This window comes from Phyllopteryx taeniolatus, chromosome 4, assembly GCF_024500385.1.
Source record: "Phyllopteryx taeniolatus isolate TA_2022b chromosome 4, UOR_Ptae_1.2, whole genome shotgun sequence".
NCBI lineage: Eukaryota > Metazoa > Chordata > Actinopteri > Syngnathiformes > Syngnathidae > Phyllopteryx > Phyllopteryx taeniolatus.
In genome coordinates, this window is record NC_084505.1 from 9374825 (window position 1) to 9394538 (window position 19714).

Genomic DNA, 19714 nt, shown 5'->3' on the forward strand with positions numbered 1-19714 from the left:
TAGAATTCTAATGTTTGCTAATGTCATTGTTCAGAGGTGTTTACAGTGCTTGTACAAACTTTGTTGTACCCTATCATTGTACAAATGCAAGTTTACTACTCTCGGTTAATCAGCATGACAATAGTTTGAAGTAAATTACACTTAAGGGGGAGCCATGTAGAATTCTACACCCATTTTAAAATCTGTGATTGGTGCAAGGAAGATCCTCCTGTCACCTCCCCTTCAAATGTCACCTCTTGGTGAGAGATGATGGTTAAAACAGGCAGTTCAAGTACCCTGGAAGAAAAAAAAAAAAAGGAAAATCAGATGAGAATTTGAGGCTCATACGGATCAAAAGCTATAAGGCAATCAAGAGACACGCAGGAGTGACAATTAGTGTGTTTCATGTCAATCACACACAGGCTGCAAATGTCACACTAGGTGGGTCTCTTTTGACTCTGTGTGATGCAGGCAGGTTGTATTAGCTACTCCACCTCTTTGATGATCATCCAGTTCTTTCTATGACTCCACACTGCACTTCATTAAATGAGTTTACTTTCTGCAGTAGACGAGTAAACTGAAAAAAAGCCTTTTTTAATAGCACTACTGTTCATGTTCAAGTTACAGTACAGTACTATGCAAAATAATGAAAATTTTAATGAAATTTCAAGCCCTTTTGAAACAGTGAATAGGACAGATAGCTGCCTTACCGATGATTTTCCTGGCTGCAGGAAACCTTTACATTCTCAGGCTGTGTCCACTGCAATTAATCATTATACCATTTTATTTACTCAGCACTTAAAGCTTACACCGAGTTCTTGATATAAAAATGACGATGAGAGATGAACTGAAGGACTGTATCATTAGATGGTATCTATTTACCATCCCCAGGTTCCTGCTGATGGATTGGGAGTTCTGAAAGAATGTTGCTTAAAGCTAAAAACAATTGTTTACTTGATATTTCTTATGGGGAAAATTGAAAAACAATGCCCCTATTAATGAGAATCCCTGGCTCAGCATCACTCTGTCAAGCTTTTCATTAATAAGGCTGCCTGATGTCCTGCATGCTTGCCAATGAAGCTTGATTGGTGAGTTTGGCTAATTAGCCAACATCAGTCGACTGAGCCCTGTATCCCCAATTCATCACCACTTTCTGGAAGTTTTGATGAGTGCTTTCCGTGACCTTTGGCTTTACCTACACATTTGCATGGCCTTAGCGCATTAACAAAAGCAGGATCAGTTAATACAAAATATTGTTGCCCTGCCTCAAGTATTTAAGAGTTATTGTTTGACTATTTTCTGTAGTTCAGATTGGACTCACTGAAAGATCACAATAATAATTTACAGGTTGCTTTTTAATTAACATCTATACCATCACCAGTTCATCAAGGTGTATCATTTTGACAACTGACAATATAATTTTTATACACAATTTCTACCATTACATGTCTTGTTGTTGTTGCCCATTTCAGGTACATTGTATCGACTTATACGTTCTGACATTTTACACCAAATTTTCACCTTTCTTATAAGAATAAATGCTTCAATTTAAAATGAATTGTGTAAGAGTTACGTTTTCCGCTTGAAAATGGCAAAATCATCTATCAATCATCAATTGTTATTTTAGAAGAAATGTGCTTTACAAGTAATGAAATGCATGTAAATTACATGCCGAGTAATCTACACTGGTGATAAAATGATATCATAAATTACTATATTAGAATGTTGAGCACACAATCTCATTATCAATACAGATCAATGGATATAAACTCCCTTGATTGCAGATATTCCAGTCAAACCCTATAACAACTCTTTAAACATAGCACAATTGACTGTGTAATTCTATTGTGATGAACAAACAGCAAGATGCAAAGCTGAAAGAGGATGTGGGCACATTTTAGCCCCAATGGCCTTCTACTAATGGCCCCACCGCTACTAAAGGTCAACCATCTTCCAGGCTACCGTGTAACACACCCTGGGCTGCTTTGCCGTAACATCCTTCTTATGTTGAGCCAAGTGATTAAGTTGCTCATTTCTCCCGGCACCGCTGCTGTGGCAGGCCATCGCTACCCAGTCACTCCTGAATTTCCCATTAAGCCCCGGTAAGGCTGTAATCAGGGAGAGATGCTGCAGGGGCTGAGACGCCCGTGTGGTCCCAGACAGAGAGGATGTGTTAATGGACAAATCTGCGTGCGCAGTGATGTGTAGTCACTTATGTTCATTTACGGGTTTCATTTCGTACAGATTACACCTTCCCACTAGTCAATCTTTAAATAGACGCGCGCAAATCATTCCAACGTTTCACACCTGCCACATCGCCTAATGTGAAATTCATTTTAGTAATTACCGTGAAAATGATTCATTTATGAGTATGTTTAATAATGAATTGCTAATTCAAATTTTACCATTTATCGGTCCTAAATTTTACAGTGTGGAGTGCGCCTAAAGTGGTATCAGTGGGAGTTTGTCTGGCAAATAGTCCCACAAAGTCCAACAATGCTTAGATAATGCAGGAAGCACAGAGGCAAATCAGTTTTTGTATTTTCTTTTTTTTTTTTTTTTTCTTTTTTCTTTTTTTTTTTTGGTGATGCCACCACAAATCGGTGCTAGTGATGGCAAAGAGAAAACGAGTGACACATAGAGGAACGGCTCAGTCTGCTCAGTACAATGTCCATCCATCCATTCATCCTTTCATCCAGTCATTCATTTTATGTACTACTTGTTCTCTTTATAGCAACTGACTCTGGGCGAGAGGGAGGGTACACTATGGGGTGGTCGCCAGCCAATTGAAGGGCACATATAGACAAACAATCATTCACACTGACATTCACTATTATGGACAATGTATAAATTTCAGTGAAGTCGACATGCCTGTTTTGGAAAGTGGGAGGATGCCGGCCTATACACAGAAAACCTAAACAAGCATGAGGAGAACATGCAGACTTCACACAGGAAGGCTTGGCACATTGATTCAAACACCAAACTCAGAGCTGTGATCCAGATGTGCCAACCACAAACCCACCGTGCTGCTTCAGAACTATATGTGAAGTGGAATTTAATGAAATGTCAGTTACATGCACAAAATGTTTTGACCAGATGCAAACATGTTTATACAGTCCATAACACAACAATGTACTGTATATATATGTAATTCACACTTTCCCAGTATATGTCAAGGGGTCGGTCACTACCCGAAAGCTTGTAGGTGTCACAGTATCAAAGCACTTTAGCAGACTGCATGGCAAATCTCCACCTGTATTTATTCTGTCTTGGAACATCCAAGACATGTTTGAATAATCAAAAGCTGTTGTGATTGTTAATTTAAAAAAAAAAAAAAAAAAAAAGTGTTCCATCTGCTGATCTGTCGCTATCACTTGTTTGCGCCTTTGTGGAAGGAGCAAAGCAGAGAGGGGGTGAGGTGACAAAAGGATAGTCCTTCAGGATCAGCTGTGTGAATGTGGACATGATTAAGTGCAGCTGGCATGTCCTCATTCCTCCCTTCTGCACTGTCTGTCAACCCCAGCTTGTCGTTGTCCGTGCACACTGTCGTCTGGCTGCTAACTGGAGAAAGTGCAATCTAACAGAATGCACAAAAGGTCCAGTGTCTTATTTTTTTAAAAACAACAACCCCGTGATTTGTGTGGTGTAAACAATTCACCACACCTTCACACTTTCATGCTCGGCGGAGGTAATCAATCATAGGCATGTACATATTGGAAGGGTTGGGCATATTATTCAATAATTTATCCTCAATAAGTTTCAGTTTTTTATTAAACTCAAGCGATGACTATATTGTTAATTCTCCCCTTAGTCAATCAGTAACATTTAGTCAGATGCCCAACCAGAGTCAGGGTTTGCACTGCCTGTTCACCACCTTGACAATGGCTAATTGAAACAGGATGTGGCGAAGCAATTATTGCCGATGTTCGCCACGCTGGTGAATCAACATTACCTGCGTCAAAATTCAAAAGCCCTTACTGGTAAAAGCTAAAGTGAGCGTGCTCATTCTGCTGTACGAACAGTGTTAATGGTTTAGTTTTTCCCTGGCCTCGTAAAATGCTTCAGTCCGCCGTTGAGGCGCTGCAAGCTAAGCAGTCAGGCTCACGGGCTTTCCCAGGTGCGGGGAGCAGCGTATCGGGGAAAACAAGACCTGATGCCGCTTGGCGTCGAATTGAAGCATGCATATTACCGCGACAGACGTTTGAAGTGTCAATGTGTCCAGCAATTCACATTAGTTCTTGCAGCTAGCTAGCTGCCTTCTTCATCAATGCACGAGCCGCTAATCCCACTTTGGTTGCCATGCCGAGCGTAACTAGCTAGTCATTTGGGGGCCCAAGGCAAATACCAAATTTTTGTGACCAAAATTGCGACCCTTTTTTCAGTGTGTGCGACTAAAAATTTCATGTGGTTGCACTTTCGCAAGTGCATATTTTAATGCTTCCCTACCACAGTCTTGCTATATAAGACATGTTGGGTAAAAGTCGCCTTCTTTACCAGTCCTCACTTACGGTAGTGACACTTGGACTACGAATGCCAACGTTATACAAAGGCTCTGTGTAACCCAAAGGAACATGGAACGCCAAATGTTGAAAATATTGCATTCGTGACAAGAAAAGATGCAGTTGGATAAAACAGCAGACGCGAGTTACCGACATCATTCAAAAAATAAAAAGCCTTAAATGGAAATGGGCTGGCCACGTTGCCCGAAGAGCTGACAAAAGGTGGACCGCAGAAACTATCACTTGGATACCACTGGGCACAAAGCGAACACGGCGAAGACCTAGAAATAGATGGATACATGAAATTATTATTATTATTATTATTATTATTATTATTATTATTGTGTGTGTGGCTATGGGTTTAGCAAAATGAACACACGTGATGGTGTGGCTAACTACACACGTGTGGCTAGAAGATTTTTATGTTGTTTGGCCACAATGTCTAAGTGGTTTCATGACCCAATCCCAACGCTGATAGTAACCAGTAACCATATTCACTATTCTGTTGAGTTCTTTGTGCCTCAAATTCATCAAAACTTCCCATTGAATCTAAATATTGTTGCTTATTTTCTTGGTTTCTAGTCCTTACATGGTAAAGTCACACATTAAACCTACAATTTGATTTGTGACTTTGTACTTGATGTAACCAGGTTAAAAAACATCAACAAATACAGTGCATCATATCAGCAAAAAACGGTGACTAGTCCATCACCACCTGCTCTCGTTACCATGGTATCTTTAGTAAATTTAGGCTAAGCACGTTACAAGCAGTTTTGCAGCATCTCTTTGATGTATTTTATTTTTATTTTTTTTCATTTCTGGTATGCATGCAAGTATTAAGATTTGAGGAGAATTGAAACCCTGCATTCTATGATAAAACTCCAACATTCGGATTTAAAAATTCAGGTTATGTCCACACAGACACGGGTATTTTTATACATCGTATATCCATTTTAGGTATCTGTATCTTTGTATTTTTCCGGAATAAATATTTGTAAAATCAACGCCGAAAGCTCATGGATGACATTAATTGACAAAGACGAAAACGAAGGACATTTTTTCTATAGTAATAGATAGTTTTAGTTTTCCAAACGTAAAATGTCATTTCATTTAGTTAACTTTTAAAAAAAAAAAAATCTTCATTTAATTTTTTTTTCATTCACAAAAAGTTTTTTTCAGTTTTAGTATTATTTATTTCGTCTGTTTTCGTTTACTCCAGTAACCTTGGTATTAAACCCGTTTTGTATTGAGCAGAATAACGCTGCTAGAAAAAGACTTAAAGACAAATCCAAACAATTCACAGAATTTTGTTTTTCCCATCCCTAATTTAAGGTGATACAGTTGTGTGTGTGTGTGTCTACAGGAAGTAAACCATTGCTAGTTTTTGGTTCGGATTCAGTCATGAAAAACATACTATAGAAATATTTATTTTCTTTGAAACACATTCAAAAGTAACATGAGCAGAGAGTGAGTGAGCTTTCTGTGCATCAGTCCATAGGCTAGTGTCGAACGCCCTGAGATGGCAAATCGATCACGGTGGTGCCCCACCATTTTATACTGCCAGCTCTGACAAAGATTAATAACACTTTTACATTTACTGATGTTTTTGAGCTATTGGTTGAAATATTTCTTCATCACTATTCTATTAGACACCAAAATTACCACGATTCAGAAGCAAATTAGAGCATCTTTCTGAGCACAGTGGCATTAAGCCTCTTTCTTTCTTGATGCATGGGATCGGTTTCCTGGATAACATTCTCAATATAATTCCACTTAGCAGTAGTTGAAATCATATTAGTAAAAAGCAGTTAAGTACTCAGACTTGTGGAGGCACAAGAGTTGATTTAGCACTGTTGTTCCAACATGCCCTGTGCGCTATACATGAATAAATGTAAAACACAAAGACATTGCCCGGTGTAAGATACACACTGAAGTGGTCTTGTGGTCATATTATCTTCGATACTGAACTACAGCTGAAGTTGCTTTCAGCCTTTACCTCAAGTTGCTTTATAACAGTCTTTTCCCAATATTGACTCAAGTTACATATTACATACATAGTTTCACAGCACCAAACAAAAATGTAACAAAAAGTATACATGCTGAAATAATGATGCTCACATCTTAATTTACTCACAGATTTACTTAGTCAGTGTGAAATGTAGGTCTGTTTAATTGAACACACAGCCTGATATACTTGCAAGAATTTATGAAAGCTGCATCATGAAAAAAATTTCAAAGGGTAAGTGAAACTGGATAATTTCCCATAGCACACCTGATGATGTCTCACGGTACATTAGTGCTTGGGAATCACTGCTTTATAAGTTCTGTATAGTGATTTGTTATTCTTCAATAATTCTTCTTCACTCCTTACAGAGAAACCAATTGTCAATTTGACAAACAAATACGCATACGATACTCCAGAAATGACATAATTAGATTTGTTGTTTTAGTAGTTTTAGTTTTGTTGTAATGGCCGTATATCATTATTTCGCAGTATCTTTTATTTGAATATCAAATAATACAAGCGGTACAGAAAATGGGTGGATGGATAATAATCATAAAAGGTATCTAGTTGGACTTCCCTTCACATACAGAGCTATACTTCAGGACTACCCCTAAGACATGACAAGGTCACATGATCTAATATAAAATAAAGAAAACATCACATTTATGATCATGAATTTATTTGTCACCTCACTGGCTACATTTTATGTCAAACCTAAGCAATAAATAGCAAATAGCAGTAGCATTCATTGTTATCACATGAATAATGATTTATTTACATTACTGTAATTGCTACTGACTGCTGAATTGAAAAATAAACCAATTGCATTTGTTCCAGTTTTTCTGCTTTGTCTTGTCTCAGTTGCCTCGAATGTCAGTAAAGAAATATTGTTCTGTATGTTAAATGTTACCAGTGCCCAAAACTTTAATGGCTCCGTGCGCAGTGAAGAACAATTTGGTTTACAAAATACATTTTTGAAGAAAAATGACCTTGGTTCAAGCACTATTTTCGGTTCACGAACAGTGTTGGCATGGCCCGAGAAGACTCAGTTACGCTTTTACTTGTGCCACGTAAACATCGTTGGTTCTTTGCGCCACTCATTTAGGTACCGTATCTTTATTTAATTTTTATTTTTTGCTTTAAATTAACCCTCATTATGGATCCACAGTGAAAGCATAGTGTTATTGCAAGTCATTGCGGCTTTTGAAGTGCCTCATTCTTGAGTTTGATCCTGACTATGCCACAGAGGAAAAAGAAGGAAGAGAGGAGGGTGGAAAAAGAAACTTTCACTCCAAGAAGGACACACCAGTCCCACCCAGCGAGTGTCAACTGCACCGTGAGAGTTGAAAGTTTGCCGGGGTTCCACCTTCAGCCACGATATGAGAACTTGCTCGTGTACGCTGTTTCCCTGTAACTCCCCCTCCCTTTGTTGCATTCAAACATGCCATCTTTCATTGCGCGACAACAGAGCCAGGTTCACGTTCACCATGGAAACCGCTATCTTAAAGCGGCCACTACAATGCAACGCGATTCTCAAAACATACACTACTGTATTCGAAAAGGCTAAGATGGTTATTTGGTAGCGAACATACTGTTATTTCTTCAGAATAAAGTGTGTTTTCACTTATTTAAATATTTTAAATAAGGTAAACATAACTTTGTTTTGGAGCTGTAACAGATGATTTGCATTTCAAGTCATTTTAATGGGAAACATTACCTTGGTTTGTGAACATTTCGCTTCACAAATGGAATATATAGTATGTATGTGTAAAAAATTCATTTTTGTCTTTTTCTCTGTTGTTTATTTCTTCAGGATCCCCGAACGAAACATCAATTTAAGATCCACACATTTGGGAGCCCGACCTTCTGTGACCACTGTGGCTCTCTGCTGTACGGCCTCATCCACCAGGGGATGAAGTGTGACAGTGAGTGCTTCGTATGCAGCACAACTTACATACTGTATTTTAACACAAAACAAAATGAAATTAGACACACCTAATACAGTATACATTCGCCGGGCACAGCAGTAGGTACACCCGAAAAACGTAATCTGAGTTCTTCCTTGAGAAAGATAATAATGCTTAGTTTTGCAGCACTGTAAGAGATGTATTCATGAAACAATTTATAAGTTTATTATTGTGTTTGTATTATGCAATGTGCTCATTTCCTTTCTACTAATATACGCAATAACCAGTGAATCGAATGTCGATGTATTTTGATACATGTATGAAACCTATTTAGCAAACCATCTCAAAATTATAGTGCAATACAAAAGCTAAAACAGAATTTTGGCTACTGTTGCTGTTGCCATGGTAACCTTCGGCAGTTTAGGCTAAGCATGTTAACACGCAGTTTTAAGTAGCTTTGCAGCAGCTCTTTGATGTTTTTTTTTTTTTTCTTTTCTGGGATGCATGCAAGTATGCAGATTTGGCAAAAAAATAATCTACTCTCCTGCTGTTCTGGATATATTCCCATTCACGTTAATTTAGTTTTTGCTGACTGAAAATGTACTTTTTGCTAAACTCCAAGCAGCAACCACTAAATGAATTAAACATGTTAAAATAACACATCTCAGGGCCACTTAAAACTCTCCTTATATTTATTATCTGTTTAAAGTCAGATGTCATAAGAAATGTATTTGAAATATTATTATTATAGAATTATTATTGCATTTGTTACCATGTACTATTTCAATAATATGATCAGAGCTATTTTGCTTTTGAATGTAACTGTATTTAAGTAAGTTTGCTCTGTTGTTTACATGATTATAAATGAGGGCTTGCCCTCAACGATCTCTGAAGATTAAAAGAATGGTTTGAAAGAATGAATGAATCGGAGATTGTTCGGGTGTACCTTATGTGGCTTGAGAACATATACAGTATGTACTGTAGAACATAAGTATTTTCATGATCAAGAGCTGTCTATAATGTACATATGCAAATCAAATTAGACTCAGCCATTAAATGCATAATATTGATGTCATGGTTGCAACTGGGTCATACAGTAGACAATGTGTGGTATGAGCTGGATGGTGTACTGCATGGGTGTGCAAACCTTTTAAAATTTTAAAAGTAGACAGATTGGCCAGCTCATAAAAACACTAGTTAAACTTAAAATGTGTATGGAAAATAGTTTTCATAATAATAATAATAATAATTCATTCTCATTTTTAAAAATAATATAATTATAATTGTTGAACCAGTTATTTCATAAAATACATTTACGCATACAAAATGCAAAATTATTGCAACAAATATGGTTGGCGGGCCGGATTAAAGCCTGGAGCGGGCCGTATGTGGCTCACAGGCCATACTTTGCCAAGCCCTGGTTTACAGCCATAATGCCACACAGACATCATGCATAGAAACGAATATACACCTACTCAAGACATAATTTACACTCTGACAGGGCATTGTCCAATAAATCAAAATCTTAGATATTTTTCAGTTTTGTAGCAGTTGAGCCATTATTTCCCCTTTTTTTTTTTTGTATTTTGAAGCATGATGACAACAGTTCCCAATCCATGACAGGGCAGCCCCACATGGATTGTAACCTTTTATTCATTTATCATTTCATATTGTCACACAGTACATGGAGTGAAATTAAAATAAGTGCCTATATACTGTAGATGCAGAAAATTCAAAAAGCATCCTTTAAGCGGCTTACTACCCTTGAACATTAGGCCAAAAGAGGTTGCACAAATTGCTTTTATAAGATAAAAGCGGAAAACTAATTTTGTAATAAACATTTCTATTCACTTTAAATCAGCACTCATCGCACGAGCGTGCATGTACAATAGTGTGTCAAAGTCTGAGGTCACCACCCGCCGCTTTGTTTGTTCATTCAAATCATTTTGACTGAAACAGTATTAAACATTTTAGAGGGTTGGCACATGGGCTAAGGAGAAATCCATTACATTTTGGTGAGAATCTGGGTAAAGGTAAAGATCCAGGAATGTATTTTCTTTGCTTTAGCACTTCTTATTGTCGTTACACTATACTGGATATGGTGATTATATGTGCTAAAACAATAAACCTAATGGCAGCCTAAGACTTTTGAATGGTACCGCTCCACATTTTATTACATTGAATCCCTATTAAGCGTTTTTCTTTCATTTTTATTTTGTCTCCAGAAAGTCCGCTAGCTTAATGTCAACATGTAGTGTGTAACACCATAAATGGGGTAATTGAAAGTAGCATAGGTGTTACGTAATTATAAACAGAATAGCAACACGTTCAGACATATTCCCTCTGCTATGTGGGAACAACAACTATGACTGGAGCTTAGGGTTGGGGACCTTCTCTGCCTCGTCTTCTTGCTTCTTGATGACAGTGCATCTCTTCGAGTGGACCTCTGTGCTGCCTGGCAAGTTGCGTCACAATGTGGTACTCCACTGAAGACGAGCAAATATAAATTCGGACTTGCCTGGACAGCAAAAACCGAAAAATAAAGAGCACTTACAAGTCTGCAATATTGCGGGGAGGAAACAATGAACCGTGGAAGAGCGGGGGAACACTCTACTCAATGTCAATGCATTATAACCTAACAGATGTGGATCAAGGACATAGGTAAATAGATTTTATCTTGTCCTCCAGCGTGCGATATGAACGTCCACAAGCAGTGCGTCATGAACGTGCCCAGCCTGTGTGGGACTGACTACACAGAAAGGAGGGGGCGGCTTTTCCTCAAGTGTGAGGTCACCGGAGAGAAGCTGCAGGTCACAGGTAGGTGAACTCGTAATTTCCTTAATGACTACACTGCCGCTTGAGTACACTTGTCTGGGCGAGCGCATCCCAGCGATTGGCCTGTTTCTGCTGTGACCTCGGATCAGATTTAACACAAAGGCCAACTCATTTCATATGGAAAGTCACCCTCAACCCTCTGATACCATTAACCTGAATTCAACCTCTATGGCCGTTTATTCTGCTCACTTATTATGCAGTCAATCTCACGGCTAACGACCCCACTGACTCCGCTGCTATCAGCTATCATTATGGCACAATCACAATTCCCCGTTTAGAACACAGATCAATAACCACCACCAACGCACTTGGAAAGGAAAGCCCAACGTGAATAGTCCAGAAGCAGTACGGCGCGCGGGTTACTCTTTTCAAACGGTCACAAACTTGCACTGCGCTAGCAAAAGATGCTGATGTAACTCAGTTAAATCTCAACTATTACTATAGCTAACCCAGTATTCCCCAATCAGATCTTTCCAGACAGATCTGCCACTCAGATTTTATAAAAATAATAATCGGAAGTTATTCACAAGTTACTCTTTACTTGAGTAGTTTTTTCATTGAGTACTTGCCATTCTCATTTTAGCACGCCGCACACTAGAGGGCCACGGGGTGAATGCTGGCTCAGTTGCCTGAGACAGGACAGCCCACTCGGAGTGGCTACTCTAACCAGTACGGTTTAGAGGGGGCTATTATGCTTGATCCTTGGGACATTTTGATTGGCGCATGTCACAGATACAGTATCTAGACTGTCATCCTTTAAGGGTTGATTTTATATGGTCAAAGTGACTACTACAGTGAATATAGTAATTCCTCAACCACTACCCTGCATTTTAGTAGACGCCATGCCTCAATGAATCGGCAGGTGTGTCGTGCGGATATATACATATATGGCAGTACGGTGAACGACTGGTTGGCACATCTGCCTCACAGTTCTGAGGACCCGGGTTCAAATCCGGCCTCGCCTGTGTGGCGTTTCCATGTTCTCCCCGTGCCTGTGTGGGTTTTCTCCGGGTACTCCGGTTTCCTCCCACATCCCAAAAACATGCATGGTAGGTTAATTCAAGACTCTAAATTGTCCGTAGGTAGGAATCCGAGTGCGAATGGTTGTTTGTTTATATGTGCCCTGCGATTGGCTGGCAACCAGTTCAGGGTATACCCCGCCTCCTGCCCACAGTTAGCTGGGATAGGCTCCAGCATACCTGCGACCCTAGTGAGGATAAGCGGTGTAGAAAATGGATGGATATACATTTATATTGGGACGGGCTTAAACCAAAGACCCCCTGTATTACTGTCATCGCAAATAAACCTTTTACCCATAATAGGCCTGGCCCTTGTTTCAGTTGAGAAACCCACCCCCAACGAATAACTGTTTATTGTATGCCAGATGCATTAGTCAAAAATAAATATTTTGAAAATACTTATCTGAAACTCGCTGGTAACTCAAATATTTGTCAAGGTCCAGGTGTAAATCCATCTGGACTGGCCGGTGCAACACCGTCAATCGCATGACTGCAGATTTGCGACTCTAATCATGTGATGCAAGGATAACGACATCAATCCTGTTCATTTGTTCATCTGTTCATGTCTTGTAGAGCACTGTTTGTCCGCAGATGCGCTAGCATCCAATCCGCTTGCTACGATTTCAACCCAATACTTTCACTATCTGGGGATTCCTATGATGTGCCCTGATGGATTTACCAAGGCTGTAATCCTCTATTTCTTGTTCTTTTTCATTCTGACTTCCAATTGCAAGTTGTAGTTTTAATTAATTGCTGGTTTCAAGAGATAATTGGTTTTGACTTGGTGACATTAAGAAAGGATGTATGGACTTCTAATTAAACTGGTAACAATTGATTGAACAAAACAATGAAGCACCATGTTGTTTGTCTCGTCAGCAACGAAAGAACTCCAGCATTTCAAATATATCAGGACTGTATCAGTATTTGTGTCTTACAGGCAGATACTGTACATGTGTGAAAAAGACTCTAGGTAAAGTAAAAGTTCTGATTGAATTGCTTTCCTTAAGTAATAGTAAAAAAGTACAGACTGAAATGTCTACTTAAGTACAAGAGTAAATGCAGATCCACTCCACTTCCTCAAGCACCACTGTGGTGGAGGAACCTTAAAACAGACAATTAATTTAATACAAGGATCTGATCGGTTTGATCGGTATCGGACGATAATTAGCATTTTATGCTGATCGGCGGCACGGTGGACGACTGTTTAGCACATTTGCCTCACAGTTCTGAGGACTGGGGTTCAAATCCCGGCCCCGCCTGTGTGAAGTTTGCATGTTCTCCCCATCCCTGTGTGGGTTTTCTCCGGCTACTCCGGTTTTCTCCCACATCCCAAAAACATGCATGGTAGGTTGATTGAAGACTCTAAATTGCACTTCGGTGTGAATGTGTGCGCGAATGGTTATGCGATTAGCTGGCGACCAGTTCAGGGGATGTACTCCGCCTCTCGCCCGAAGACAGCTGGGATAGGCTCCAGCATGCCCGCGACCCTTGTGAGGATAAGGCAGTACAGAAAATGGATGGATGGATGCTGATCGGATTTCATGTCGTAATTCGCCGATCCGATCAATGACCTCATCGATCGGCTCCGCACAGGACATTTAACTCCGTGCCTTTGTCGTGTATGAATGAAAAAGCTAGTTTATTTTTAGCCTTGTCACGTGTTTTGTGGCGCAGTACTGTAACTATCTGACGGCCAATAAAGTCTTTTTCAATATTGTCGGTGATAAAACACGCCGTCGGTGTGGGACTTTTTGGGGGTGTCTCAGACAAACAACGAGTTATCTGTGCACAACTGAAGTACGTCGTGGGGAACGTCATCTAAATGCTTCAACACAACTAATTTGATCGGGCACCTGAAGAATGTACATAAGGAGGAACATGCCGCGTTCAAGCAACGCAGCGTGGGGGGGAAAATAAACAACAAAACAGCAAAACTCAAATGTACACAAACTCTGGACAACACCCCGTCCATATAGCCGGGACAGTGAGAAAGTTAGAGTAAGCATGTCATTAACAGTTTTTGCTAAAGTAATTTTATTACAGTAAGTTGGCACCCATTATTTCTGTCATGTTGTAATGTTGATTTGACCTAAATTTATGTCAGTGGCCAATCCTTGAATGCTCCCTAAAGGTCATTGAGGTTTTAACTTTTGTCTAAAATGCGAGAGAATAATTTTAAAGGTACAGTACTCAGTATACAGTACACAAGTATATACAATAAATGAACAAGCCATGTAAAAAGACACATTGCTCCACCTTGTGATCGGATCGTATTTTTAAACTTGCTGATCGGTGATCGGCCCCAAAAATCCTGATCCTGTAAAGCCTAGATATTATACATTGTTTGGTTCCTACTCGGGCTGCATTGTACAATACAGTTCATAAGAGAGATGCTTGCGGTCATTTGGAAATCAAAGCAGAACATGTCCTAATTTAATGAATGAATTCTGAGGTAACATTTCTGAGGCCCTTTTAATCTGTTAAAATCCTCTTGCTGCAATTTGTTAATTTTGAGCTTCGCAGCCAAATGAAATATCCTGATTATGCTTGGTATGTTTAAACTGTCATTAAATAAATTGTTGTCACTGTAACACAAAAGCTTTGATAACACAATAAGGTACACTATATATATTTGTATTTGCAGTATCTTTCTTACTAAACCTTAACAAGCAGGCAACACGTTTTGTGTTTCATCATTAGAATGTAAGCAGTAGCAATTATAATAATGGAATGATCTGAGCAAGACACAGGAACTATTATGTTTAGAATCAATTACATGATGCACTCTGGCCCTAGTAAAATAATAATAATAAGTTATCCATTCTGTCCATCTTCGATAATCTTTGTTTATTTATATTCTATACTGTTCGGTTTGCGGGTCTGCTGAAGCCTACTGTATTTTATCTAAGTTCCTGCGAGAGGTGGATTACACACTCGATTGGTCACCAGCCAATTTTGATGATAATAATCCATCCATCCATCCATCCATTTTCTGAGCCGCTTCTCCTCACTAGGGTCGCGGGCGTGCTGGAGCCTATCCCAGCTGTCATCGGGCAGGAGGCGGGGTACACCCTGAACTGGTTGCCAGCCAATCGCAGGGCACATACAAACAAACAACCATTCACACTCACATTCACACCTACGGGCAATTTAGAGTCTCCAATTTATGCATGTTTTGGGATGTGGGAGGAAACCCACACAGGCAGGGGGAGAACATGCAAACTCCACACAGGCGGGGCCAGGGATTGAACCCCGGTCCTCAGAACTGTGAGGCTGACGCTCTAACCAGTCGTCCCCACCGTGCCGCCGATGATGATGATAATAATAATAATAATAAAAATAATAATAACAAAAAATATGTGATGGTCAAGGGCATGGTCAGTAGATAAAACAAACAAATGGGGCTTTGGGGCAGCAGCTAATATCTGTAAGGACTTGGACTTTGGAACTGGAGGGGTCACTGTTCAAGTCCCACTGCAGGTAAAAAAAAAAAGTCGAGAGTGTCCTGGCTGGTCCAGGATTATTATTGATGACTAAAGTAGGAGTGACATGGCAAAGACAAGCAAGAGTTCCATCAAAATTATTAATTGTAGATTTTTGTTTTGTTTTGTTTTGCTTTGGTTTTTTTTTGGTTTACATCAACTTGCTGCTTATTGTTGTTTTCAATGCTTTGGTTTTAGACCTGTATCTGAATTTGCACGTTAGTAACATAATTAAGCCTTAGATAAGCAATCATTTACTTCATAAATTGATGCTAATATGCAATGCTAAAAATAATGAACTGACTGCAGCTTGTATGCACGATGCACAACAGCCTGAATTGTGTAATGAGTCTGCTCTGTAAACAGCCCGACTGGTTAGAGCGTCAGCCTCACAGTTCTGAGGACCCGGGTTCAATCCCCGGCCCCGCCTGTGTGGAGTTTGCATGTTCAACTTGCCTGCGTGGGTTTTCTCCGGGCACTCCGGTTTCCTCCCACATCCCAAAAACATGCATTAATTGGAGACTCTAAATTGCCCGTAGGCATGACTGTGAGTCCGAATGGTTGTTTGTTCCTATGTGCCCTGCGATTGGCTGGCAACCAGTTCAGGGTGTACCCCACCTCCTGCCCGATGACAGCTGGGATAGGCTCCAGCACGCCCGCGACCCTAGTGAGGAGAAGTGGCTCAGAAAATGGATGGATGGATGTTCTAAGTCCTCGCTCTTTGATGACAGAGAATTAGCACATTGGCCACAACAACGATGACAGCAGGGGCGCCGACAGCGGGCTCATGTAATCATTCGATTAGCTGGCTCACTGAGGTCTCGCGTCGTGCGGCAATGAGCGTCAGTGACTCTCATTTATCACATGAACAGCAGGTTGAGGAACAGGGTAAACTATGGCTGGGAGGTGGCAAACGAAACAAATCAAACAGCTTCAGTGTTGACAATGTAGCCAATCAATAAAAATGATGGATTCAGAAGAGACCTTGCAAAGAGTAAAACAATACCCCCATGTTTGCTTGACACATACCCAACATTTTTACTTTTCAGTTAAAATATTTTTGGGAAAACACAAAGTATCTCAGGTTGCACACTGATAAAGGATATTTCTTTAACTCATTTCACAACCAGAATCAAAGGATGGAATGTCTATACATCCCCCACAAGAATAGAAAAAAAGTGCTCTACTAGCTTGTTCTTGACACATGATCAGGGCAGGACTTTTTTCTTGTGCGGGGCCCGAGAACTATTGAGTGATTGGTCAGAAATTGGAAGTGTTTGTGATTAATTTGACTGTCAAACAACACATGGTTTCAATGATCAACTGGCTGAGTCGGTGAGGAAGTACAAACATTTCTACAACTCGTGTAAGAAGTATAAAGACACATGGTGAATAATTAATTCATTGAAAGAGGTAGTGAGAATATTGTGCACGTATTGTGTGTCCTTTGCAAAAGACACATTATGCTGATGTGTGCTGTAGCTGGCCGGCCATACGAGTACTTCTTGTGACGTGTTCTTGTGAATACTGTATTGTCTGTGTAGATTTTCAGTCTTCTATGCCATAAAGGCTGAATCGAGGCAACTGGACTAGTTCTTGTTTGTTGAAGACATTTCACATTTAATCCAAAAGGCTTCTTCAGTTGTGTAATCCTAATATTTATCCCTTGGTGGGCATGTCCCCTGGGGGTGGTAAACAACAGGGTGTTGTTGATGCCCGACGAAGTTTGTGTAATGACCATAATGCATACCATTGGGTCGTCCACTTGTCTTGTTGCAAAACAGCTCGTTAGGGTCACTCTTCCAGTCATTGATAGAGCCAGATGATAGGTGATGCCTCTAACCTCCTGTTTAGAGGCTGCTTTTCTACTTTGACATAGATAGCTTCTTTCACACCTCTTTCAAAACAGCGGTCCATCCTATCCATAATTTGGACGTGGTTGTCATTAAAAGAATGTCCCTTCTTGAGATGCAAATGAATCGCTGACTGGACTCGGAAGAAGCTGCTTGCTGATCTTGCGCCTGTGCAATGGTTGCTTAGTCCCTCCATTATATATGTCATTGCATTCCTTACTGCACTGAACTGCACTCTATAAGCAACTTTGGATTTTATTCTTGGGCTGAAACTGCTTTTGTCTGAGGCTTTTAATTGGTTTGAAGTGCATCCATATGTCATGCTTGGGGAAAATCCTTCTGACAAAACAGCCACGCAGGAGGACCATCACCTTCTGCCTCCTGTTTCTGTCCTCAGGCCAGGTGTAATGGCTCCTATCTTCTGCCGGATTTGACAAAGGCCCAGTTTTGATACCACTGGTATCAGGGCCTTCTTGATGTGTGTCTGCTCCTAGAGTCATGCGTTCTTGAAGTATAAAATGTCGTGGCCAGAACAAACTTTGTTCTTGCCACTGTGTGAAAAAAAGACTTTTCTTGCAGACCTTTGTGTGTGTTTTGTCTTTCTTTGGCTTATTTTGTCTTTTCAAAAATGACAATGGTGGTAAAAGAAGAATATGGGCAGGACATAACCATGACAGAAACATGGTCACAGTCAGGAGAGCCTGGTTAGAATCAATCAATGCTTGTGTCAATGTGCTTGCGTGGCGTTTCTCCTGGTACTCGGACTTCTTTCTACATTTCAAAGACATGCATGTTAGGTTAATTGAAGCCATAGGTGTGAATGTGAATGGTTGTTAGTCTATATGCACTGAGATTGGCCGACAACTAGTGTTGTAACCCAACCGTAAGTCAGCTGGGATACGTTGCAGTCCACCTGTAACCCCAATGAGGACAAGTTCTATAGAAAATGGATGGATGGATGGATGGATTGTGTGCGCGTGTGTGCATGTGTGTGTGTGTGTGTGTGTGTGTGTGTGTGTACAGAACTGATGTACGAACCACACAGCCCACTCAGGCCAACTTGCATTACAGATTACATTAGCTGTTGTTGACGCCAAGCAGGCAGCCTTCCAAACAGATTTGAGTTGCACAGTTTAAATAGCATGCTGGATTGTGGCACGGGAGAATCTTTACATCATGTTTACATGTACAGCACCGCTCTCAAAATAAACAGAATCCTGATCGGGGCCCTCGAACATCGAGTTTCATGTTAGCACAAACAACTTCTCTCACGTCATTTGAAAAACAAACTTCTCCTGACTGTATGTATACATTTTGATCGACTGAAAATCAGACCTTGCTTAGGCACTAATATCGTACATTCTGGCAAACACTTGCAGTGTCTACTCACCACGTAAATCAACTTGTCTCTGGGAGTGGTCTCTCTCTGGGCGCGTCTCAGGAAGCACGGAGACAGGTTTCGTTGAAGAAGAAAAAGATGGAGACAAATAGCTGATGCCGGAGCCGGATCTCCATCCCCAAGGCCCGCGGTTACCGAGCCGTGTGCCTGAACAAAGAAAGGGCAGGGGTGGCCGAGGCCAGCCCGTGGTTGGCTAGATGCCACCCAGAACACGAAGAGAGGAAAAACAAACGAGAAAAAAAACAAGAGCCTCCAGAAGGCGGGAGTCAAGAGTTAAATACCCCGGAGGTGTGCCGGAGAGGACGAGACAAGACCACACCCAACCGCCTGAGTCTGGTCTACAATTTTGACTCATAAAATGGGTTTAAAATCATACATTAATATAAAATAACCTCAACTTTGTACTCTTTCCTCACACGTCAAGCACATAGAATGTCTGTTTATACTTCAGTTTTGGCAAATCAACTGCTTATGGTTCAAATACCATTTCATGGTGCTTGGAGTCAAATCAAGACGAACAATTCTCAAAATCTCGCAATTGCGCTTGTAAAGTTGGCACACTGACACAGACATCAAGGCATACTTTGAAATATTTCTGCAGAGATCGTGAAATATCAAACAGACATTTATCCTTGTTTAAACATCAAATAGAGGAGTCTCACAGCAGGGCGGCTCCGAAGAATGCAGTTTATCAAGCCGTGGGGAGTGACTGTGTCACCTCAGTTTGCGGGGAGCA

General features: G+C 40.4%; 1 protein-coding gene across 2 annotated transcripts in view; it reads left to right on the forward strand.

Annotated features, from left to right (window-relative positions):
* Window positions 1-19714, forward strand: part of LOC133477529 (protein kinase C alpha type-like) — a 176930-nt gene that overhangs the window by 79253 nt on the left and 77963 nt on the right. For both annotated transcript variants that reach the window (XM_061772371.1, XM_061772372.1), the window contains exons 4-5: window positions 8297-8408; window positions 11079-11207. In XM_061772371.1, the coding sequence (XP_061628355.1) occupies window positions 8297-8408; window positions 11079-11207 (241 nt within the window). The remainder of the gene's footprint in view (window positions 1-8296; window positions 8409-11078; window positions 11208-19714) is intronic.